We start from the raw sequence: 26,323 nt of genomic DNA on the forward strand, positions 1-26,323 counted from the left end.
GGATCAAGCTGGCCAAACAGGAGATCCCACTGGCCAAACAGGGTAATTTCAGCATCAATACCAATAGTAATAGCAAGGGATTATAACCTACTGAACAAAATAAGAAATCATGAATCAATATAGATATAAATAAATGAGTGAATAAATGGAAAGTGTGGTAGTGAATGGGATAGTTTCAGAATACTTCCCCCATAAACTACACATTACTTCCAAGGGAAAAAGTAACTTCACAGCAGTAAAACCCAGCAGACACTGCCTTGATCAAATGATCAAAGTGAACATCATTAGTGATCAGACAAATCAAAGTCCCATGCGATCAGAAGTATTGTTCCTGTCAAAGATCTGTAGCCTGAGTCTAATCATGAGGAAACAGACAAAACCAAGTTGGGGGACATTCTACAAAATAACCAACCTGTAATCTTCAAAAATGTCAAGTACTTTCCTTCAAAGAAAAGGGAAAACTGAGGTATAACGCCTGATTCTCCCCTGGATCCTTCTGCTGTAAAGGATGTTATTGAGACAACTGGTAAGGCCTGAATGCGGTCTAAAGACTAGACAGGAGTAAATTTCAATGTTAATAAGAAAAATGTTCAACCACCAATGATGAATTGGTGAACAAAATACAAACATAGTAAAATACAGTAACAAAATACAAACCTAATGCAGCAAAATGAGCACATTAAAACTACACTAATTACAGCAGTTGAATATGCACTGAAACCAGCATAGTTGCTAGAGGCAGTGTAAATTAGTTCAAACCCATGAGTTTCGCTGAATGTATGAGGGGACATTAAATGGTCATTCTATTAGATCTATCAATTACACTTCAGAAAATTTATCCTGAGGTTAACTGTCATTACTGGTAAATTACTCATAACACAAGAACTAGTGAAGAATCACTAGCATCTGACATTCTTCAAAATCTATCTTTCCAGTCTTACCTTCCACTAGCACACACATACCTATTCTCCGACCACAATGAAATACTTGAAAGCCTCTGAACAAATCCTACTCTTATACAGCATCATGATTTACATGCTATTCCCCTGGCCTATTTTGTACACCTACCAAATTTATATTCATAGCTGAAGACAGCATTCAAACGACAACTTTTCAGTAAAACTTTCCTTGAAAATCTAAATCTCTCCCTGGCACCTACTTCTGATCAAGTCAGTAGGGCCTTCTTCAGTTACTTCACAAAGAATTAAACAAATATAACAATTATTTGTTTTTTGAAAAGTCTATCTCACCATCTAGACACACATTGTCCAAAAGTGTAGTCATTAGCCATTTGTCACTATTTGGCACTTGAAACATGGCTACTCTGAATTGAGATGTGCAGTAAATGTGAGGTATAAGTGTAAAATATGCCAGGTTTAGAAGGCTTAGTATGAAAAAAAAAAAAGCATGGCAGATAGTGAAAGAAAACTGATAAAGACATATGGCAACATAAAGATGGCATTAATATGTAATCCTAGCAAAAGCATTGTTTGTGGAGATAATTCTCAGCAGACATCTTCAGAGTGGCATATTTCTTCAAAGTAGTTCCAACTGTCTTGCAAACAGCCAGGTATTCTGAATATATAATCAAAAAGATCATCATATATATTTTTAAATCTTTCAGTGTGCTAGTGATATGGTTTGGCCCACCCAAATCTCAACTTGAATTGTAAATCCCAGAATTCCCATGTGTTGTGGGAGGGAACCAGGGGGAGGTAAATGAATCATGGGGCCATCTTTCCCATGTTATTCTCATGATAGTAAGTCTCACGAGATCTGATGGTTTTATCAGGGGTGTCCGCTTTTGCTTCCTCCTCATTTTCTCTTGCCACTGCCATGTAAGAAGCACATTTCGCCTCCTATCATGATTCTGAGGCCTCCCCAGCCATGTGGACCTATAAGTCCAATTAAACCTCTTTTTCTTCCCAGTCTCAGGTATGTCTTTATGAGTAGCATGAAAATGGACTAATACAGCTAGGTTGCAAAAGACAAATAGTTTGTGTTTCATGACTTTCTCAGTGTTCCTATTCAAGTATTTCATAAATATACCATCCTTCCTTGTAGCTGGTACTTATCACATTCTACTCTAATATTACAGAAACCTGTGCCTCATGTCATACCAGATTATAAAGTCCTTGGCCAGGCACGGTGGCTCATGCCTGTAATCCCAGCACTTTGGGAGGCTGAGGCAGGCAGATCATGAGGTCAGGAGATCGAGACCATCCTGGGTAACACGATGAAACCCCGTCTCTACTAAAAATACAAAAAATTAGCTGGGCGTGGTGGCGGGCACCTGTAGTCCCAGCTACTCTGGAGGCTGAGGCAGGAAAATGGCATGAACCCAGGAGGCGGAGCTTGTAATGAGCAGAGATCGCGCAACTGCACTACAGCCTGGGCCATACAGCGAGACTCCGTCTCAAAAAACAAAAAGTCCTTAAGGGCTAAACCCATGTTACATTTATTCTTGCTCTTCAACTAAACCTCCAATAGAACTTCAAATACCTCAAGTATTTATTTCAGTCTTATGAATTGAAATGGATTATGGTAATAGTTTTGGACAAAGTAATATAAAACCTAAACTTAAAAAAATATTGTTCAAGGCTGGGCCCGGTGGCTCACGCCTGTAATCCCAACACTTGGGAGGCTGAGAAGGGCAGATCACTTGAATCCAGAAGTTAGAGATCAGCCTAGGCAACACAGTGAAACCCTGACTCTACAAAAAAATGCAAAAGCTAGCCAGGCATGGTGGCACATACCTGTGGTCCCAGCTACTCAGGAGACTGATGTGGGAAGACTGCTTGAGCACAGGGGTTTGAGGTAGCAGTGAGCTATAACAGTGTCACTGCACACCACTGGAGGCAACAGAGCAAGACCCAGCCCAAAATGAAAGAAATGAAACAAAGAAAAGAAAAGAAAAAAATATATATGGAATTCATCACCAGCAGAACAGAAGGAAAAGAAGAGTGTCCTTTAAGTAAAAGGAAAATAATCAAAAAAAGAAACGTAGAGATATAGGAAAAAAATATAGAGCAAGGGTAAAGGAAACGTATGGGTAAATATAAGCAAATATTGACATTATAAAACGAAGATATGCATGCGTTTTACAGAAGAATGGAAAAAAATGTTAGTCTATTAATTGAAAGGGGAATAAATGGAGTTAAAGTTTGCTGAGGTCCTTGCATTATTCTGAAAGTGACAAAAATAATAATTTATACTAAATTTTAAGTCAGGAAAGCATGCCTTAATCTCTAGATTTTTTTTTTTTTTTTTTTTGGAGACAGGGTCTCGCTATGTTGCCCAGGCTGGTGTGCAGTGGCATGATCATGGCTCACTGCAACCTCCACTTCCCAGGCTCAAGCCATCCTCCCATCTCAACCTCTTGCGTAGCTGGGTCTCCAGGCGCACCACCATGCTCGGCTAAATTTTTGTATTTTTTTATAGAGACATGGTCTCCCCATGTTGCCCAGGTTGGTCTCAAACTCATGGACTCAACTAATCCTCCTGCCTCAGCTTCCCAAAGTGCTATTTATAGGCATGGGCCACTGTGCCCAGCCCAGTCTCTATATTAAAATCTTAAAAAAAAAAAAAAAAAAAAAAAAGCAGGCTGGGCGCAGTGGCTCATGCCTGTAATCTCAGCACTTTGGGAGGCCAAAGTGGGCAGATCACGAGGTCAAAGGAGTTCGAGACCAGCCTGACCAATATGGTGAAACCCCATCTCTACTAAAAATACAAAAATTAGCCGGGTGTGGTGGCACACGCCTGTAATCCCAGCTACTCAGGAGGCTGAGGTAGGAGAATCGCTTGAATCTGGGAGGCGGGGGTTGCAGTGAGCCAAAATTGCAAAAAACAAACAAACAAACAAAAAAAGGCCGGGTGCAGGGGCTCACACCTGTAATCCCAGCACTTTGGGAGGCTAAGATGGGTGGATCATGAGGTCAGGAGATCAAGACCAGCCTGGCCAACATGGTGAAACCCTGTCTCTACTAAAAATACAAAAATTAGCTGGGCATAGTGGCACGTGCCTGTAATCTCAGCTACTTGGGAGGCTGAGGCAAGAGAATCACTTGAACCAGGGAGTAGGAGGTTGCAGTAAGTCCAGATGGCACCAGTGCACTCCAGCCTGGTGTCAGAGTGAGACTCCATCTCAAAAAAAAAAAAAAAAAAAAAAAAAAAAGGTAAAACACTGTATAAGTACTAATGAAGTCAAACAATAGAATGGTTTTAATTATAACCCCCCACCCCACCCCAGAAAAACGCAAGATTAGTTCCAGCGCGGTAGCTCACGCCTGTAATCCCAGCATTTTGGGAGGCTGAGGTGGGCGGATCACTTGGATTGGGAGTTCGAGACCAGCCTGGCCAACATGGCAAAACCTCATCTCTATTAAAAATACAAAAATTAGATAGGCATGGTGGCACACACCTGTAATCCCAGCCACTCAGAAGTGAAGGTTGCAGTGAGCCAAGATCGCACCACTGCACTCTAGCCTAGGTGACAGAGTGAGAATCAATCTCAAAGGAGGGAAAAAAAAAAAAAGAATGAATATAGAAAAGACAGGACAAATGGAAGGCAAAGAGTGTAACAGTAAAATTAAAACACAATATGTCAGTAGCTACAATATATTTTAATGAACTAAGTAATAAAATTTAATGATGAAGTCTATCAGATTGGATTTAAGAAAAAAAAACTGATACACGAGTAAAAGATTGAAAAAGGTTGAAAGTCAAAGTATGGAAAATACATACCTTGAAACATCAACCAAAAGGGAAGAAGTGTAGCTACGCTATTATCAGGCGACACTGACTTTAAGTCCCCCCCCAAAAAAAAAAAAATCAATATAGATGAGAAGAATATTCCCTAGTGACAAAGTGTTCAATTCAATATATCCCTTTTATCTTTTTTTTTTTTTTTTTTTTTTTGAGACAGAGTTTCACTCTTATCACCCAGGCTGAAGTGCAATGGCGGGATCTTGGCTTACTGCAACCTCCATCTCCCAGGTTCAAGTGATTTTCCTGCCTCAGCCTCCCAAGTAGCTGGGATTACAGACATGCACCACCATGCCCAGCTAAGTTTTGTATTTTTAGTAGAGACGGGGTTTCACCATATTGGCCAGGCTGGTCTTGAACTCTGGACCTCAGGTTATCCCCCTGCCTCGGCCTCCCAAAGTGCTGGAATTACAGGCGTGAGCCACCGCGCCCAGCCAATTCAATATATTTCTAAAAATCATATGCACCTAATAACATAGCCTCAAAATATATAAACAAAACTGGATAAAACTAAACGAAGAAACAGACAAATCCACAATCATAATGGGAAATTTTAGAACATATCCCTCAGTAACAAAAGAATCATAAAAAAAGACTAACGATAGTAGGATTTTTAAAATCCCCATTAATAAAGTTGACCTAACTGAAATACAGAGAACCACACATCTACAAACTGCAGAATATGTCTTTTTTATTCACATACCCATGGAGCAATCATAAAGACCAATTCTAGACGGGTGCTGTGGTTCAAATTAATTAATTAATTAATTAATACTAATTCTCATACTCCATCTCAAATAAATAAGTAAATAAATACTAATTCTATGCTAGATATAAACCAAGTCCCTACATGTCACAAATAATTAAAATTACAGTATGCCTTCTGACCACACTGCAAGTTAAGTGAGAAATCAATAGCCAAAATATTACTAAAAAAATTCTCAGCTGGGCACAGTGGCTCATACCTGTAATCTCAGCACTTTGGGAGGCTGAGGTGGGCAGATCACCTGGGGTCAGGAGTTCGAGACCAGACTGGCCAACATAGTGAAATCCCATCTCTACTAAAAATACAAAAATTAGCTGGGCATGGGGGTGGGTGCCTGTAATCTCAGCTACTTGGGAGGCTGAGGCAGGAAAATCACTTGAACCCAGGAGGCGGAGGTTGCAGTGAGCCAAGATCGTGCCACTGCACTCTACCCTGGGCGACAGAGTGGAACTCCATCTCAAAAAAAAAAAAAAAAAAAATTCGCATGTTTGGAAATTAAGAAATATCCATGTAAATAATTCACGGGTCAAAAAACATCATAATGAAAAGTAGAAAACATTCTGAACTGATTCACAATGAAAATTAAAGCTTAAAGATACAGATAATTCTATGCTTAGAGAGAAATGGCTGGCCTTTAAACACATACATTTAAAAAGAGGTTAGGAAATGAACAGCCAATAAGAGCAGCCAATTAAATCCAAAGAAAATAGAGGGCAATAAACTTACACAGATGAAATTAATTAAATAAGAAACACAACAAAGTCAACAAAATAAAGTTAGTTCTTTAAGAAGACTAATAAAACCCTGGCAAGAATAACCCACGGGGAGAAAACAACAACAACAGAGAATAACTAATATCAAGAATGAAAAAAAAGGAGTATCACTGCTGAAAACAAAAAGATCACGAAAGGAATATTATAAATAACTTAATGGCATCAACGTGAACATTTAAGTAAAACAGACAAACATTGAGAAAAACACTTTTTGCTAAATCTGATACAGAAAGAAATTTTGAAGAGTTTTAGATCTACTAAAATATTGACAGCCTAATTGAAAGCCTACCCACAATGAAAACTCCACACCCAGGTTGTTTCACTGGCAAATTTATAAAAAACATCTAAAGAAGACAAAAGAAAAAGAGGCAATCTTACATAAACTCTTACAGAATAGAGAAGAAGGAACATTCCTCAGCTCATTTTATGACACCAACATAATTTTGATACCAAACCCTAACAGGGATATTATAAGAAAGCAAAATTACAGGCCATTCTCACTAATGAGTATAGATGCAAATATACGAAGCCAAATGTTAGCAAGTCCAATTCAGCAATATATAAAAAGGACATGACAAAATTGGACTTATTTTAGGAATGTAAAGTTGGTTTGATATTTGAAAATCAATCACTGTAATTTATCACACAAGTAGAATGAAGGACAAAAATCATACTACCATTGCTCAACAGATGCACAACTCACATTTGGTAAAATTTAACATTGGCTCACAATTAAGAAAAAGAAACCAACTCAGCAAACTAAGAATAGAAAGCAAGCTTCATTAATTTTATAAAGGAGATGTATTTTAAAACTATAGCAAAAATCATACTTTTCAGTGAAATGTTGATATCTTTCCCCTTGAGATTGTGAATGACTGCTATCACCAGAACCTCTGATACTGTATTGAATAAAGAAAAAAAGAAAACAAAAAAGATATAAGCTGTTATTATTTGTACATAACATGAACATTTCCATAGAAATTTCAAAAGAATCTATATGTAATTATCAGAACTAACCAATGAGTTTAGCAAAGTTTCTGGATAAAAGGTCAACACATATAAAGGTTAAGTATATTTCTATATTCCCAAGAACAAAGAAAAAATTTTTAAATCAATTTAGTGTAGCCTAAGTGTACAGTGATTCTAAAATCTACAGAAGTATATGGTCATGTCCTAGGCCTTCACATTCACTCACCACTTGCTCACTGACTCACCCACAGCAACTTCCAGTCCTGCAGGCTCCATTCATGGTAAGTGCCCTGATAGTTATACCATTTTTTATTTTATTTATTTATTTTTATTTTTATTTTTTTGAGATGGAGTCTCGCTGTATCTCCCAGGCTGGAGTGCAGTGGCACGATCTCGGCTCACTGCAAACTCTGCCTCCCGGGTTCACACCATTCTCCTGCCTCAGCCTCCTGAGTAGCTGGGACTACAGGCGCCCGCCACCGTGCCTGGCTAATTTTTTGTATTTTTAGTAGAGACGGGGTTTCACCGTGTTATCCAGGATGGTCTTGATCTCCTGACCTCGTGATCCGCCTGCCTCGGCCTCCCAAAGTGCTGGGATTACAGGTGTGAGCCACTGCACCCGGCCTATTTATTTTTTTTAAAGATGCACCTGTGCTTGGAACCATTTTTTAACCTCTTACATTGTGTTTTTACTGCACCATTTCTATGTTTAGATATGTTTGGATATACAAGTACTTAACATTGTATAATTGCTAACAGTATTCAGTACAGTTTCATGCTGTACAGGTTTGCAGCCCAGGAGCAACAGGCTATACCATGAAGCCTAGGTATGTAGGAAGGCTATACCATCTAGTTTGTGTAAGTACCCTCTATGATATTTGCACAACAAAATTGTCTCATGACACATTTCTCAGAACATATCCCTGTTGTTAAGCAACACGACTGTATATATAAATTATGTGGGGAGATTGGAAATCTATAAACAAGATCAATTCAACAGACACTTGTGGGAAGCACATGGGTAAACATATCACAAGAAGAGAAGTAGAGACAAAGGAAAAAGAACATATATTTTAATGGGTTGAATTGTGTCCCCCTTAAAAGATATGTTGAAGTCCTAACTTCTGGTACCTGTGAATGGGACAGGACCTTCTTTGGAAAGAGGGGTTTTGCAGATGTAATTACGGCCTAAGTTAAGATGACGTCATGCTGGAGTAGAGTGGGCCCTGAACACAATGTGACTGCTGTCCTTAAAGAGCAGAGGAGACACAAAGACAGACACACACAGGGAAGGGAGAGTGCCATGTGAAGACAGACAAGAGGGAAGGCAGCCACGTGAAGACGGAGGCAGAGATCAAAATCACACAGCTGCAAGCCAAGGAACGCCAAGGATTACTGGCAACCATCAGAAGCCGGGAGAGAGGCCTGGAACAGATTTCCCTTCTGAGCCGCTAAGAAGGAACCAATTCTGCAACCACTTAATTTTGGATTCTGGCCTCCTGAACTATGAAAGCATACATTTCTGTTGTTTTAAGCCATCCAGCTTGTCATTTCTCATTTTGGTCTTAATTTGCATTTCTCTGACAACTAATGAAGTTCAATACCCTTTCATTTCTTACAGCAGGCCTGGGAAACTAATACATAGATACATAACACATCAATAGAGTCCTTACACAGATTACAAAATGGACAAACAAGCAAAACAACAACGAGCGGGGACAACTGCTCAAAGACGTGTTTTGCTGAGTAAAGAAAATTTGGCAAATTATTGACCTGCCTTGTTGATAATTACTTTTTATAGGAAGTTTCTGACAAAGCAACAAGAAAAACTGCCTCTCTGGATTGAATTCTGAGTAAGTGGTTGGTAATATGAAAGTTTGAAAGAAATCTTGAGAGAAAATAATGTTAAGTCTGCATTACATTATACCAACATGCATAAAGTGGAGTCATAACGGCAGTGGAAAGGGCCCTGGCATAACCCAAAAGCCCGAGTATTTCTGTTGCTAACACTTACTAGTTATGTGATTTTAACCAAAAATAACTTTAGTTAACACTCTGATTGCAAGTTTTTAATCCAGCAAAACAAGAAGTTTAAAAGCCAGGCATGGTGGCTCACACCTGTAATCCTAGCACTTTGGGAGGCCAAGGTAGGAGGATCGCTTGAGGCTAGATGTTCAAGACTAACCTGGGCAACAAAGCAAGACCCCATCTCTACAAAAATTTAAAAATTAGCCAGGCATGATGGCATGAACCTGTAGTCCCAGCTACTCGGGAAGCTGAGGCAGGAGGATCCCTTGAGCCCAGGAGTTTGAGGTTACAGTGAGCTGACTGAGCCACCACACTCCAACCTGAGTGACAGAGTGAGATCCTGTCTGAAAAACAACAACAAAAAAAAAACAAAATAAAACAAAAAACAAAGAGGTGGGGCATGGTGGCTTATGCCTCTAATCCCAGCACTTTGGCAGCCCAAGGCAGACAGACTGCTTGAAGCCAGGAGTTCAAGACCAGCCTGAATAACATGGCAAAACCCCATCTTGATTATTTTCTAAATTTTTTAAATAAAAAAATTAAAAATAAATGTACACTTGGCTTGCTTACCTCAGATACCTGTTGTGAAGATAAAAATAAGGTTTCAGCTGTGAAATCAGTTTGAAAACACTACATAATATATAATATCACCATCATTATTATTCCGCAGTTAGTGATGTTTCAAAAACATAAGGAACAACTCTGTGATCAGACTGAAAAGGTAAACAGGCAGAGAAAAGAAAGGAAGTACATAGGAAAGAAAATCAAAATATAACAAAAAATTTGACCAGGTGCGGTGGCTCACGCCTATAATCCCAGCACTTTGGGAGGCCAAGGCGGTTGGAAAACTTGTGGTCAGGAGTTCAAGACCAACCTGGTTAACATGGTGAAACTCCTGTCTCTACTAAAAATACAAAAAATTAGCCAGGCGTGGTGGCACGCACCTGTAACCCCAGCTACTCGGGAGACTGAGGCAGGAGAATCACTTTAACCTGAGAGGCAGAGGTTGCAGTGAGCCAAGATCATGCCACTGCACTCCAGCCTGGGAGACAAAGCGAGACTCCATCCCAAGAAAAAAAAAATTAAAAAACAAAAAAATTTATTCTGACAAAGGAAGGAGAGCATTTATGGAAATCACATGCTAAGAAAGGGATCATTTTGTTATGAGCTTAGATTTTTTTTTTTTTTTTTGAGATGGAGTCTTGCTCTGTTGCCCCGGCTGGAGTCCAGTGGCGTCATCTCGGCTCACTGCAAGCTCCGCCTCTTGGGCTCACGCCATTCTCCTGCCTCAGCCTCCCAAGTAGCTGGGACTACAGGCGCCCCGCCACCAAGCCCAGCTAATTTTTTTGTATTTTTAGTAGAGACGGGGTTTCACCATGTCAGCCAGGATGGTCTCAACCTCCTGACCTTGTGATCCGCCCGCCTCAGCCTCCCAAAGTGCTGGGATTACAGGCGTCAGCCACTGCACCTGGCCTTTTTTTTTTTTTTGAGACGGAGTCTCACTCTTGTCACCCAGGCTGGAGTGCAGTTGCCTGATCTCGGCTCACTGCAACCTCTGCCTCCCAGGTTCAAGCAATTCTTCTGCCTTAGCCTCCTGAGTAGCTGGGATTACAGGCGCCCACCACCATACCCGGCTGATTTTTGTACTTTTAGTAGAGATGTGGTTTCGCCATGTTGGCCAGGCTGGTCTCGAACTCCTCACCTCAGGTGATCTGCCCACCTCGGTCTCCCAAAGTGCTGAGGTTACAGGCGTCAGCCACCATGCCCGACCATGAGCTCATATTTTTAAAAAACATACAAAGAGATGGAATGGCTGTATAATTAAGCATGAGCATAAAATACTATCACATGTCTCAGCTGTAAAAAGGGAATATTAATAATACCTAGCTCTTAAAGTTGTTGGACAATAAAATGAACAGATATGAAACTGTGCTATAAATTCCACTATACCATGAAATTGTTAGTTGCAAATACACTGCGAAACAGTATAAATTGAAAAATACCAAGTACAGAAAGTGTTGAATATGTGTGTATATATGAGGGGTGATGATGATGGTTTTGCCATATTCAGTATAAACAGAATAGCTACCACTTGGTACAGATGGCATTCCTATAATGGGAACAAATGACAGAGCTCTAAAAGCTGGTCCTTACCACAGTGTGAAGCATCTTCATGTATCAAGGATAGCATAAAATTACCATGAATTATACACAAATTATTTTCTAAAAACAATCTTTTTTTTTTTTTTTTTTTTTTGAGACATAGTCTCACCCTGTTGCCCAGGCTTGACTGCAGTGGCGCAATCTCAGCTCATAGCAAGCTCAACCTCCAGGATTCAAGCAATTCTCCTGCCTCAGCCTCCGAGTAGCTGGGATTACAGGAACCTGCCACCAAACCCAACTAGTTTTTGTATTTTTAGTAGAGACAGGTTTTCACCATGTTGGCCAGGCTGGTCTAGCACTCCTGACCTCAAGTGATCCACCTACCTCGACCTCCCAAAGTGCTGGGATTACAAGCGTGAGCCACCACACCAGGCCAAAACAATCTTTTTGTCTTATTCCAACATGTTACTGAGGTTAAATTACAAGGCCAGGCATGGTGGCTCACGCCTGTAATCTCATGCCTGTAGTCCCAAGGTAGGAGGATCACTTGAGGCCAAGAGTTCAAGACTAGCTTGGGCAATATCTGATATGGTTTGGCTGTGTCCCTATCCAAATCGCATCTTGAATTGTAGCTCCCATAATTCCCATGTGTTGTGGGAGGGACCCAGTGGGAGATAATTGAATCATGGGGGCGGTTTCCCCCATACTGTTCTCAACGGTAGTGAATAAGTCTCACAAGATCTGATGGTTTTATAAGAGGAAACCCCTTTCGCTTGGTTCTCATTTTCTCTCTTGCCTGCCACCATGTAAGATGTGCTTTTCACCTTCCACCATGATTGTGAGGCCTCCTAGCTACATGGAGGTGTGAGTCCATTAAACTTCTTTTCCTTTATATCACCCAGTCTCAGGTGTGTCTTTATTAGCCGTGTGAAAATAGACTAATATACTATCACAAGACTCTATCTCTATAAAAATTTTTTTGAAAAATTAGCCTGGCATGGTGTTGTGTGCCTATAGTCCTAGCTATTAGGATGGCTGAGGTGGAAGGATCACTTGAGCTCAGGAGTTCTAGGCTGCAATGAACATGACTGTGCCACTGCACTACAGCCTGGGTGACAGAATGAGACTCTAACTCAAAGAAAAAAAGTTACATGCTATAATAATAATGAAAAGAGAAATGCATAGGTACCAAACTTCTTGTTGATCAATGTATAAAGAAACTGAATAATACCATGAGGACAGAGAGTTTAAGAAAAGGAAGCCAAAGGAGTTTTGGCATGGAGCAGCAATGATACACTGCCAGAAGGCCATTTGTAAAATATTGCCCACAAGACTATAAAGACATCATTTTGCCTATCAAATATAGAAAAAGAGAGATGTTTATCTAACACACACAACTACACAAATTCCAGCAGTAATTCAACTGAGACATAGCACAACCTAGCAGAAAGCACTGCAGTGAAAGGGAAAAAAGGCAGGAAAAAAAGAGAACACACAATTGCTTGATACACAGAGCAAAAGGAGTGTTGGTTAATCAGAGTAAATGTTGGCTCCGCTTGCTGTATTCTGCATTTTCTCTAGTGCACACCGGTATAATTAGTCTGTACTTATTGAGGCAACTAAGTTCTGATTAGCAGGAGGTGTTCAGGGCAAAAGAACAAATTACTTTCACTGCTTAAGGCACACAGATCTGCACGAATTTGTTTCAATGCCAGTGCCAGAAGGGAAAACTAAAGAGGGCAAGAGACAGGGGATAGTAGATATTCTTTTTTTTTTTTTTTTTTTCCTGAGACAGTCTTGCTCTGTCACCAGGCTGGAGTGCAGTGGCGCAATCTCGGCTCACCGCAACCTCTGCCTCCCAGGTTCAAGCGGTTCTCCTGCCTCAGCCTCCTGAGTAGCTGGGACTACAGGTGGGCACCACCACACCCAGCTAATTTTTGTATTTATAGTAGAGATGGGGTTTCACCATGTTGGCCAGGATGGTCTCGATCTCCTGACCTCATGATCCGCCCGCCTTGGCCTCCCAATGTGCTGGGATTACAGGCGTGAGATAGTAGAGATTCTTATTACTGAGAAAAGATATAGTTACATTAAAAATTTCTTCTCTTACTCAAGTAACTGTATTAAGAATTATATCATTCCAATGTACAAAAATAACAATGAAGCAAACAGTGTTTAATAACTGAGAGTATAAATGAAGAAATAAAACAGAAAAAATTGAAAAATGTAGAAAATAGCTTTTAAAAATTTATTCCTGACTTATTTACTTTTTTATTGTGGTAAAATATACATATTTACCATCTTAACCATTTCTAAGTGTACAGTTCAGTGGTATTGAACACATCCATAGTGTTGTATAGCCATCACCACCATCCATCTCCATTTTCATCTTGTAAAACTGAAATTCTATACCCATTACATAATAACTCCCCAATTTCCCCTCCTCCTAGCCCCTGGCAGCCACCAATCTACTTTCTGTCGATAGGTTTGACTACTCTAAGAATATCATGTAAGTGGAATCATATAGTATTTGTCTTTTTGTGTCCAGCTTACTTCACTTGGCATTATGTCCTCATGATCCATTCATGGTGTAGCATATATCGGTATTTCCTTCCTTTTTAAGGCTGAATAATATGCCCTTGTTTTTATATGCCATATTTTGCTTCTCCATTCATCCACTGATGGACACACGGGTTGCTGCCATGTTATAACTACCGTGAATAATGCTGCTATGAACATGGGTATACAAATATCTCATCAAGAACCTGCTCTCAATTCTTTTGGATATAAACCTAGAAGTAGAATTGCTGGATCATATGAGGATTCTATTTTTAATTTTTTGAGGAACTGCCATATTGTTTTCCACAGTGGCTGTATCATTTTATAGTCCCACCAACAATGCACAAGAGCTCCAACTTCTCCATGTTTCTCAACACTTGTTATTTTCTATTTATTACTATTATACCTTCTTGATAGCAGCCATATAAATGAGTGTAGTTTTGATTTGCATTTCTCTAATGACAAGTGATGTTGAGCATCTTTTCACCTGCTTATTGGCCATTTGTATGTCTTCTTTGGAGCAATGTCTATCCTATGACTCTTTTTATGCAGCAAAAAGACACTTATACAAGGTCAGGAGTTCATGACCAGCCTGGTCAATGTAATGTAAAGATAAAAAAGAAAAACAAAAATAAAAATAAATAAATGTGTAAATAAAATGAAGAGTACAGGATTTAATTACTCTGAAAGGTTTTTTTCCCTGTATGGTTAGTCAAATACCCTCACATTTCACTCACAGACTGCAGGCTTCTATTCTTCCTATTCTTCCAAATGCTCTCAATTTCCCTAAGCACTCTCGTTCTCCTTTTTTTTTTTTTTTTTAAAGATAGAGTTGCCGGGCGCGGTGGCTCATGCCTTCATGCCTGTAATCCCACCACTTTGGGAGGCCGAGGTGGGCAGATCACGAGGTCAAGAGATTGAGATCGTCCTGGCTAACACGGTGAAACCCCGTCTCTACTAAAAATACAAAAAATTAGCCAGGTGTGGTGGCTGGCACGCACCTGTAGTCCCAGCTACTCAGGAGGCTGAGGCAGGAAAATTGCTTGAACCCGACAGGCAGAGGTTGCAGCGAGCCAAGGTCGCGCCACTGCACTCCAGCCTGGGTGACAGAGCGAGACTCCATATCAAAAAAAAAAAAAAGAGTCTCGCTCTGTCACTCAGGTTGGAGTGCAGCAGCACAATCTTGGCTCACTACAACCCCCACCTCCCAGGTTCAAGCGATTCTCCTGCCTCAGCCTCCTGAGTAGCTGGGATTACAGGAGTGCACCACCATGCCTGGCTAATTATTGTATTTTTAGTAGAGATGGGGGTCTCACCATGTTGGCCAAGCTGGTCTCGAACTCCTGACCTCAAGTGATCCTCGGCCTCCCAAAGTGTTTGGATTACAGGTGTGAGCCTGGCCTCATTCTGCCTTATTTTCAGAATAGTTAGTACTTCTCTCAGTGGCAAAGAACAGAGAGAATCTCCTAAGGATTTCCAGGCTTGCAGTTATGCTGGTTCCCAAATCCAAACTTGATCTAATTTAAATACAAGCCCAATGAAATCTAAACTCTTATATTATTAATATGAAAAACTGGCCAGGGACGGTGGCTCATGCCTGTAATCCCAACACTTTGGGAGGCCGAGGTGGGCGGATCACCTGAAGTCAGGAGTTCGAGACCAGCCTGACCAACATGGTGAAACCCCGTTTCTACTAAAAATAGAAAATTAGCCAGGCATGGTGGCGCATGCCTGTAATCCCAGCCACTCGGGAGGCTGAGGCAGGAGAATCGCTTGAATCCAGGAGGCGGAGGTTGCAGGATCACACCACTGCACTTCAGTCTGGGCAACAAGAGTGAAACTCCATCTCAAAAAAAAATAAAAGATGAAAACCTAAGGTCCAGTTAGTTGGTTATCTAAAAACAATACATATAAACAAGATGCATGGAATGACTATTTATGAAGCTAATGGGGCAGGAAATACAAAAATACACAAAATGAAAGAAAGCATCCAAAATATGAATCTGGAGACGGATGTAAGGAAGCATGACTCAAAGCCGCCTACTCCTAACAATTCATTCAAACTGTCTCCAGTAGAGAACTCACAGAGGCAGAAAATACAATGTAGTTTCATTTAAATCACCATTTATTTATAACACCAAAACTCAAGAGGAAACAAGATATGTAGGCAAAAGCCTCAATCACCAATCAGCAAGCTATTAGCTCTATATTTCTATTTAGTCTGTAAAGAAGTGCAGGCCACATAGATGTTTCATTTTTTCTTTTTCTTTTTTTTTTTTTGAGACAGCTTCTCACTTACTCTGTGAGTGGCATGATCTCCCGGCTCACAGCAACCTCTACTCCCAGGTTTAAGCAATTCTCCTGCCTCAGGCTCCCAAGTAGCTGGGATTACAGGCATGCACCACCACGCCCAGTTAATTTTTTTTTTTTTTTTTTTTTGAGATGGAGTTTCGCTCCTGTTGCCCAGGCTGGAGTGCAGTGGCACAATCTCCGCTCACAACAACCTCCGCCTCCAGGTTCAAGTGATTCTCCTGCCTCAGCCTCCCAAGTAGCTGGGATGACAGGCATGTGCCACCATGCCCGGCTAATTTTGTATTTTTAGTAGAGACAGGGTTTCACCATGCTGACCAGGCTGGTCTTGAACTCCTGACCTCAAATTTTCCAACCGCCTCGGCCTCCCAAAGTGCTGGGATTATAGGCGTGAGCCACCACGCCTGGCTTTGTTGTATTTTTAGTAGAGATGAGGTTTCACCATGTTGGCCAGGCTGGTCTCGAACTCCTGACCTCAAGCGATCCACTCTCATCGGCCTCCCAAAGTGCTGGGATTACAGGTGTGAGCCACCACACCCAGCCAACAGACATTTCCTTGTTGATCGATCATATACAAAGATGAGAGCAACAGTGGCCAACAGTCTGTGTATGTAGTATAAATACAAACAACATGAAAATCATGAGGGGACACTCGAGCAACATCTCAGCATACTCTGACAGAAGGCTGTTAGTCATCAAATGTTGGGTTAATCTGTACTAAGCAGAACAACAACAATAAAAATAACTCATTGAAAGATACTTATGGGCCAGGCGTGGTGGCTCATACCTGTAATCCCAGCACTTTGGGAGGCTGAGGCAGGCAGATCACTTGAGGTCAGGAGTTCCAGACCAGCTTGGCCAACATGGTGAGACCCCATTGCTACTAAAAATACAATAATTAGCCAGGCGTGGTAGCACGTGCCTGTAATCCCAGCTACTCAGGAGGCTGAGATAGGAGAATCGCTTGAACCCAGGGGGCAGAGGTTGTAGTGAGCCAAGATTGCACCACTGTACTCCAGCCTAGGCCACAGAGTGAGTGAGAAGCCATCTCAAAAACAACAACAACAACAACAACACAAAACTGTGTGGCCTGCACTTCCAAAAAAAGAAAGAAAGAAAAAGGAAACATGGATGGCTGGGCGGTGGCTCACCTCTGTAATCCCAGCACTTTGGGAGGTCGAGGCAGGCAAATTGTTTGAGTTCAAGAGTTTGAGACCAGTCTGGCCAACATCATGGAAAAACACCATTTTTCTTTTCTTTTCTTTTTTTCTTTTTTTTTTTGAGACAGTGTCTCACTCTGTCACCCAGGCTGGAGTGCAGTGGCGTGATCTCAGCTCACTGCAACCCTCTGCCTCCCGGTTTCTAGCGATTCTCCTGCCTCAGCCTCCCTAGTAGCTGGGACTACAGGCAAGTGCCATCACACCTGGCCAATGCAAATTTTTAGTAGAGACGGGGTTTCATTCACCATGTTGGCCAGGTTGGTCTCGAACTCCTGACCTCAGGTGATCCACCCGCCTTGGCCTCCCAAAGTGCTGGGATTACAGGCGTGAGCCACCACGCCCAGCAGAAACTCCATTTTTCTACAAAAAAATGAAAAAATCAGCCAGGCGTGGTGGTGTGTGCCTGTAGTCTCACCTACTCGGGAAGGTAAGGTGGGAGTGCCACTGCACTCCAGCTTGGGTGACAGAGCCAGTCCCCACTCATATGGTCATATGATCTATTCCGTGACAATTCTGCTTCCCTACATTTCATGTTTTGTCTACAATAAATTGGATGCATGATAGGTAAGAAAAGAATAAACTTTTCCTCAAAAGAGAAAGAAAAGTTACTTTTTCTTTAAGCAGTAACTGATTGGTGATATTTGTTTTTCCTTGTAATACTCTATTGTATGGATATGCCCAATTTTGTTTCTCCTTTCATCAGTTGATGAACAGACTTTCACTTTTTGGCTACTATGAAGAATACTGCTACAAATATTTGTCTACAAGATTTTGTAGAGACATGTTTTCATTTCTTCTGGGGGTATACCTCCTAGTAGAATTGCTGGGTCATCTGACAACTCTATGTTAACCTTGTTAGGCGCTACCAGACTATTTTCCAAAGTGAAGGTACCATTTCACACATGCAGCAATATATGGAGTATTGTACTTCTCCACATCCTCAACAACACTTGTTATTATCTGTCTAGAGAGATTTGGATTTCCCTAATGGCTTTTCATGTGTTTATTGGGGCTTTGTATATTTCCTTTGAAGAAATGTCTACTCAGATACTTGATATTTATTTATTTATTTATTTATTTATTTTTGAGACGGAGTCTTGCTCTGTCACCCAGGCTGGAGTCCAGTGGTGCAATCTTGACTCACTACAACTTCTGCCTCCTAAGTTCAAGCTATTCTCGTGCCTCGGCCTCCCAGGTAGCTGAGATTATAGGCAACTGCCACCACGCCTGGCTAATTTTTGTATTTTTAGTAGAGACAGTGTTTCACCATGTTGGCCAGGTTGGACTCGAACTCCTGACCGCAAGTGATCCACCCCCCACCGCACCGCCTCCCAAAGTGCTGGGATTACAGGCGTAAGCCACCGCACCCAGCCTTTGGTGTATTTTTTTAATGGGTTTTCTTTTTATTATTTCATTTTAAGAGTTCATTACACATTCTAGATAAAAACACCTTGCCAGATAAATGATTTGCAAATACATTATTCCTTTTTGTGAGTTGTCTTCACTTTTTTGGATTGCTTATATTTCTATTTTTCTTTTCTCATAGTTAACTTTTATTTTTGTCAAAATAATATATAAACAATAAAAAAGTCAACATTAGGCTGGGCGTGTTGGCTTACATCTCTAATCCCAGCACTTTGGAAGGCCGAGGTGGGCGGATCACCTAAGGTCAAGAGTTCAAGACCAGCCTGGCAAATATGGTGAAACCACATCTCTACCAAAAATACAAAAAATTAGCCAGGCATAGTGGCACATGCCTGTAATCCCAGCTACTCAGGAGGCTGAGGCAGGAGAATCGCTTCAACCCAGGAGGTGGAGGTTGCAGTGAGCTGAGATCACGCCACTGCACTCCAGCTTGGGCGATAAGAATGAAACTCTGTCTCAAAAAAAGTCAACATTACCCACAAACACATAAAGACAGTAGTCTGCTGGTTCACCCTTCCCCCCACCACCCCTAGACTGCCAGCATCAACAGCTTCCCATTCTTAGGCCGGCCACAGTGGCTCACACTTACAATCCCAGTGCTTTGAGAGGCCAAGGCAGGAGAGTCACTTGAGCCTGGGAGTTTGAGACCAGCCTGGGAAACATAGTGAGACTCCTATAAAAAATCTAAAAATTAGGTGGATGTGGTGGTGCACACCTGTAGCCCCAGCTACTTGGGAATCTGAGGCAAGAGGATCACTTCAGCCCAGGAGTTCAAGTGAGCCATAATTGCACCACTGTACTCCAGCCTGGGGGATAGAGCAAGACCCTGTCTCTAAAATGTAAGAAAAACCAAAAATCAAAAAACTTTCAATTCTTCGTTTTATCTGGTAGTTTCCTCTATTTTCATATATAATAAGCTTTTCTTGCAATTGCTTGATTCATCTATTTTTGATATTCATCTATTTTGATAATAGTTTCCTCTATTTTCCTATATAATAAGCTTTTCTTGGAATTGTTTGATTCACCTATTTTTGATATTCATCTATTTTGATAATAGTTTCCTCTATTTTCCTATATAAGCTTTTCTTGCAACTACTTGATTCATCTATTTTTGATATTCATCTATTTTGATAATAGTTTCCTCTATTTTCCTATATAATAAGCTTTTCTTGCAATTGCTTGATTCATCTATTTTTGATATTACAGATTTTCTGTAAATGGCAAATAAGGATTTTGTTCTCTTATAGCTCCCAGAGTGCCTCCCCCCATCATTAGTTATATTATTGTTAATTATATCATTATTTGGGGTTATGTAAGCTAATAATTATATATCTTTGGTTAAATCAATCATTAATGCTTAAATTGTGAGCCTTTTTGTTGCTCCATTATACGGCACATAATAGGATATTAAAAGGGAGAGAAGATCAGCATATAATTGAAAAGGCTCCGCAGACATCTATAACTGGAAGTTGGTTGTACTTCTTTTAAATCCTGGTTCCTTGCTTCTTAGTAAATAAGTTTTCACACTTACTAGTTAAATGCTATACTGTCTAATCAAATTTCATAGAGAAAGCATCTTCATATAAAAACGCCTGGGTTTTTTTTTAACCTACCTTAATTAACAACTCATTAGTTCAAGAATTCCCAGTCTTTGAGTCTGTAAATGACACTACTATCCTGTTGACACAATGACAGTTACAGAAATTACAAGATGGTGCTTAAGAAATCCCTGTTAGCATCCAAACTCATATGCACTGGCAAACATGTTGGTGACTTAAAAAAAAAACAAACTGGTATTTCACGGAACATGAGGAGAAGGATGTAAGAAATAAAGACAGTTATTGACTCTCAGTTTTCATTCAGCATTCGATTACGAAAGCAGGAATTAGACCCCAAAGTCTGTGAAGGGAATATGTGCACAACACTTAACAAAGCACATGAATTACTCCTTGAATTACAGCAATAAACAAGATGCCATGTGAATTCTAAAAGGTACCTTGATTGTCTACATACTACCAAAAGCAGCTTAAAATATGGGATTCCTTAACTAGAGGGAAGTTATCAAAAAATAAAGAAATTGCCCATCAGTTCCTTGGATCCTTAGTCACCTGTAGCTGGAAGGAGGAAGAAAAAGGCAGGGGGCAGGGTACAGGAGAAATCAAGCTCCTACGCTCCAGAAACTATGCCAGGCATTTTATATACTTATCATCTGCACACTCCTATAAGGTAGACACTGTCACCAGAATTTAGAGATGAAAAAACAGGCTTAAATAAGTTATTTCTCCAGAATTACACAGTTAGAAAAAAACCCCCAAAGTCATGCTCTTCTTCCCAAAGGACCCTTATAGTAAACATCCTTAGATAAAAACACAAATATTGTGACATAGCGTTGTCTGATCCTGAGTTATCCCAGTATTTCAAATCCCATAGATCCTACCTCTCCTTTTCCTTAAAACATAAGTAAAAGTATTCTCAGGCTTTCCCCTACCCCGTGATTAAAAATCACTCTTTGAAAAAAATATTACGAGACCCAAAAGAATCACTAAAATAATTTTTAGAAATTGATTTTGGTTATCAGATCTACCTCTCAAGGAATGACTCGAATTACTAGCTATTTTACTTTGGGCATGTTATTTAACTTTTCTCAGCTTTGGGATTTCTTCAACTCCAAAACAGAGATTATATTATTTACCCCTCATAAAGGTATTATGAAGATTCTGTTAGACAATATTCATAACATTATGTCACAGAAAGTGCCCATAAATAGTCAATAAAAGGTAGTAAATACTAAAGCTGATAATTTATACCATCAATCACAATAGACTGTGATATGGTTTGACTGTGTCCCCACCCAAATCTCATTTTGAATTCCCACGTGTTGTGGGAGGGATCCAGTGGGAGGTAAATGAATCACCGGGGCAAGTCTTTCTCATGCTGTTCTCCTGATAGTGAATAAGTCTCATGAGACCCAATGGTTTTAAAAAGGGGAGTTCCCCTGTACAAGTTATCTCTTTGCCTGCTGCCATCCATGTAACATGTGACTTGCTCCTTCCCACCTTCTGTCATGATTGTGAGGCCTCCCCAGCCACATGGAACTGTAAGTCCAATTAAACCTCTTTCTTTTGTAATTGTCAAGTCTCAGGTATGTCTTTGTGAGCAGTGTGAAAATGGACTAATACAGTAAACTGGTACCAGTGGAATGGGGCTTGCTGAAATGTAGAAGTGACTTTGGAACTGGATAACAGGCAGAGGTTGGAACAGTTTGGAGGGCTAAGAAGAAGACAGGAAAATGTGGGAAAGTTTGGAACTCCATAGAGACTTGTTGAATGGCTTTGCCCAAAATGCTGATAGTGATATGGACAACAAAATCTAGGCTGAGGTGGTCTCAGATGGAGATAAGAAACTTGTTAGGAACTGGAGCAAAGGCAACTCTTGTTATGTCTTAGCAAAGACACTGGTGGCATTTTGCCCCTACCCTGGAGATCTGTGGAACTTTGAACTTGAGAGAGATGATTTAGGGTATCTGGTGGAAGAAATTTCTAAGCAGCAAAGCATTCAAGAGGTGACTTGGGTGCTGTTAAAGGCACTCAGTTTTGTTTTGTTTTGTTTTGTTTGGAGATGTAGTCTTGCTCTGTTGCCCAGGCTGGAGTGCAATGGCACTATCTCAGCTCACTGCAACCTCCACCTCCCGAGTTCAAGCAATTTTCCTGCCTCAGCCTCCTGAGTAGCTGAGACCACAGGCGCATGCTGCCACGCCCAGCTAATTTTTTATATTTTTTAGTAGAGAGGGAGGTTCACCATGTTGCCCAGGCTGATCTTAAACTCCTGAGCTCAGGCAATCTGCCCACCTTGGCCTCCCAAAGTGCTAGGATTACAAACATGAGCCACCATGCCAGGTCCCAGGCACTCAGTTTTATAAGGGAAGAAGAGCATAAAAGTTCAGAAAATTCGCAGCCTGACAATGTGACAGAGAGGAGAAACCCATTTTCTGGGGAGACATTCAAGCTGGCTGCAGAAATTTGCATAAGTAACAAGGAGCCCAAAGTTAATCCCCACGACTATGGAAAAAATGTCCAGGGAATGTCAGATATCTTCACGGCAGCCCCTCCCATCACAGGCCTGGAGGTCTAGGAGAATATGGTTTTGTGGGCCGGGCCCAGGGTTGCCATGCCATGTGCGGTCTAGAGACTTGGTGCCCTGCATCCCAGCCACCCCAGCCATGACTAAAAGGGGCCAAGGTACAGCTTGGGCTGTTGCTTCAGAGGGTACAAGCCCCAAGCCTTGGGAGCTTCCACATGGTGTTGAGACTGCAGGTGCCCAGAAGTCAAGATCTGAAGTTTGGGAACCTCTGCCTAGATTTCAGAAGATGTATGGAAACGCCTGGATGCCCAGGCAGAAGTTTGCTGCAGGGATGGGGCCCTCGTGGAGAACCTCTGCTAAGGCAGTTCAGAAAGGAAATGTGGGGTTGGAACCCCCACACACAGTCCCTACTGGGGCACTGCCTAGTGGAGCTATGAGAAGAGGGCCACTGTCTTCCAGACCCCAGAATGGCAGATACACTGACAGCTTGCACCATGCACCTGGAAAATCTGTAGAAACTCAATGCCAGCCCGTGAAAGCAGCCGGGAGGGATGCTATACCCTGCAAAGCCACAGGGGCAGAGCTGCACAAGACCATGGGAGCCCACCTCTTGCATCGGCATGACCTGGATGTGACACATGGCGTCAAAGGAATTCATTTTGGAGCTTTAAGATTTGACTGCCCTGCTGGATTTCGGACTTGCATGGGGCTTGTAGCCCCTTTGTTTTGGCCAATTTCTCCCATTTGAATGGCTGTATTTATCCAATGTTTGTACCCCCACTGTACCTAAGAAGTCACTAACTTGTTTTTGATTTTACAGGCTCATAGGCAGAAGGGACTTGCCTTGTCTTGAATGAAACTTTGGACTTTTGAGTTAATGCTGAAATGAGTTAAGACTTTGGGGGACTATTGGGAAGGCATGATCAGTTTTGAAATGTGAGGACATGAGATTTGGGAGGGGTCAAGGGCAGAATAAGGTTTGGCTGTGTCCCCACCCAAATCTCATCTTGAATTCCCATGTGTTGTGGGAGGGACCCGGAGGTAACTGAATGAATGGGGGCAAGTCTTTCCTGTCCTGTTCTCATGACAGACAATAAGTCTCATGAGATCTGATGGTTTTAAAAAGAGGAGTTCCCCCTACACAAGCTCACTCTTTGCCTGCTGCTATCCATGTAAGACGTGACTTGCAGGCCGGGCATGGTGGCTCATGCCTGTAATCCCAGCAATTTAGTAGGCTGGGGCAGGTGGATCACCTGAGGTCAGGAGTTCATGACCAGCCTGGTCAACATGGTGAAACCTCGTCTCTACTAAAAATACAAAAATTAGCTGGGTGTGGTGGTGCGTGCCTGTAATCCCAGCTACTCCAGAGGCTGAGGCAAGAGAATTGCTTGAACCCAGGAGGCGGAGGTTGCAGTGAGCTGACGTCACATCAATGCACTCCAGCCTATGCGACACAGCGAGACTCCATCTCAAAAAAAAAAAAAAAAAAAGACGTGACTTGCTCCTCCTTGCCTTCTGCCATGATTTTGAGCTTCCTCAGCCACATGGAACTGTAAGTCCAATTAAACCTCTTTCTTTTGTAAATTGCCCAGTCTCAGGTAGCCTTCATCAGTTGCATGAAAACAGAGTAATCACACTGTTAGTTCAATCATTCAACAAATATTGAGAGTCTTCTATGTGCCAGGTGTTTTTCCAGGTGCTAGAACATGGCAGTGAAAAAAACAGTGAAAAAAATAATCTGCTTTCACAGAGTGTACTTTCTACACTCTGTGAAAGACAAAAATAAAATGAGGATAAATATAATATTCCAAGTGGTAAGAAGTACTATGAAAAAAGTACAGCAGGAAGGGAGAATGACGGAGGGTGATACTTTCACTGGAGTAGGCGAGGTGAAGCTTGAAGAGTTCCACTGGAGTGGAGACCTGGATGAAATGAAGGCTAGGAGATCCAGGTTCCAGGTAGAGGAACAAGTACAAAGATGCTGAGGCAGGTATGTATTTGGTGTATGGAGGAACGAGAGGGTCTGTTTAAAAATACAACAGTAAAAAAAATTTTTTTTAACCCAGCCCCTCATAAATTAGTTAATATGGACAGGACTCTTTGCTGCTCCTTTTTTTTTTTTTTTTTTTTTTTTTTGAGACAGAGTCTCGCTCTTTCGCCCAGGCCGGAGTGCAGTGGCGCTATCTCGGCTCACTGCAAGCTCCGCCTCCCAGGTTCACGCCATTCTCCTGCCTCAGCCTCCCGAGTAGCTGGGACTACAGGTGCCTGCCACCACGCCCGGCTAACTTTTTGTATTTTTAGTAGAGACAGGGTTTCACCGTGTTAGCCAGGATGGTCTCAATCTTCTGACCTCATGATCCGCCCGCCTCGGCCTCCCAAAGTGCTGGCATTACAGGTGTGAGCCACCACGCCCGGCCGGCTGCTGCTTTTTAAGCACTACGTAAAAGAGGCCAAGCAGAGACAATCCAGATGCCCATGCTCCAAGCTCATCATCCTGGCTGGGGCCGAAGCTGCTTCTTCTGACTGACCACAGAAAGAGAGCACTCTGGTTCCCCTAGAGGGGTGGTCTTTTTCTAATTTGCACAAAGGAACCATATAGGCCACCTGCAACCCCTTCAGGATTTCCCTTTCCGTAGAATGCATTGTGTCTACAATCATCAAAGCAGCGCTAATGGGCCTGTCAACTGAGAAATGAAAACAGACTCATCATGTTAAGGTAGATTCTATAATGACATTTATTAAAAAGGGGTTATAACATGAGATCACCACAACTTTTATTGTTCTTTATCTTGATATAATTTTTTAAAAATCTAATAAGCTAAATAAGGCTATGTGATATACATACACTGGATGTGAATTCTGAAGACCCAAGTCCAGGTCCCAATTGTTCCATTTTCCCCAAAGTCACGCAGCTTACAGTTTTATGAAATTTCAGTTTCTTCACTTGTATTGCGGATAATGAGAACTACCCTATCTTACTAGACTACTGTGACAAATCCTATTAAAAAGTAACCATTTTTTTATTACTATCAATTAAAAAGGCAAATGTAATTATATTGTAATAAAAGTAGACTATGTTTTTTATTAAGGAAAAACATCTTGGGAACATCAATAGACTTTAAAAGGTTAAAAAAAAATCAAATAACAGACGGGTGCAGTGGCTCATGCCTATAATCCCAGCACTTTGAGAGGTTGAGGTGGGCGGATCACCTGAGGTCAGGGGTTCAAGACCAGCCTTGCCAACATGGTGAAACCCCGTCTCAACTAAAAATACAAAAATTAGCCATGCGTGGTGGCGTGCACCTGTAGTCCCAGCTATTCAGGAA

At 41.4% G+C, this 26,323-nt stretch overlaps 1 protein-coding gene across 3 annotated transcripts in view; it reads right to left on the reverse strand.

The window, feature by feature from the left end:
- The window catches only part of SCAI (suppressor of cancer cell invasion), a 188,277-nt gene that overhangs the window by 105,005 nt on the left and 56,949 nt on the right, over window positions 1-26,323 (reverse strand). For 2 of the 3 annotated variants that reach the window (XR_008509997.2, XM_024252813.3), the window contains exon 3: window positions 7,134-7,202. The exons of the other annotated variant lie outside the window; for it this stretch is intronic. Coding sequence is in view for 1 of the 2 variants with exons in the window: in XM_024252813.3 (XP_024108581.1) it covers window positions 7,134-7,202 (69 nt within the window). In the remaining variant the exon portion in view is untranslated. The remainder of the gene's footprint in view (window positions 1-7,133; window positions 7,203-26,323) is intronic. 3 annotated transcript variants of the gene reach the window in all.

This window comes from Pongo abelii, chromosome 13, assembly GCF_028885655.2.
Source record: "Pongo abelii isolate AG06213 chromosome 13, NHGRI_mPonAbe1-v2.0_pri, whole genome shotgun sequence".
Classification (NCBI taxonomy): Eukaryota; Metazoa; Chordata; class Mammalia; order Primates; family Hominidae; genus Pongo; species Pongo abelii.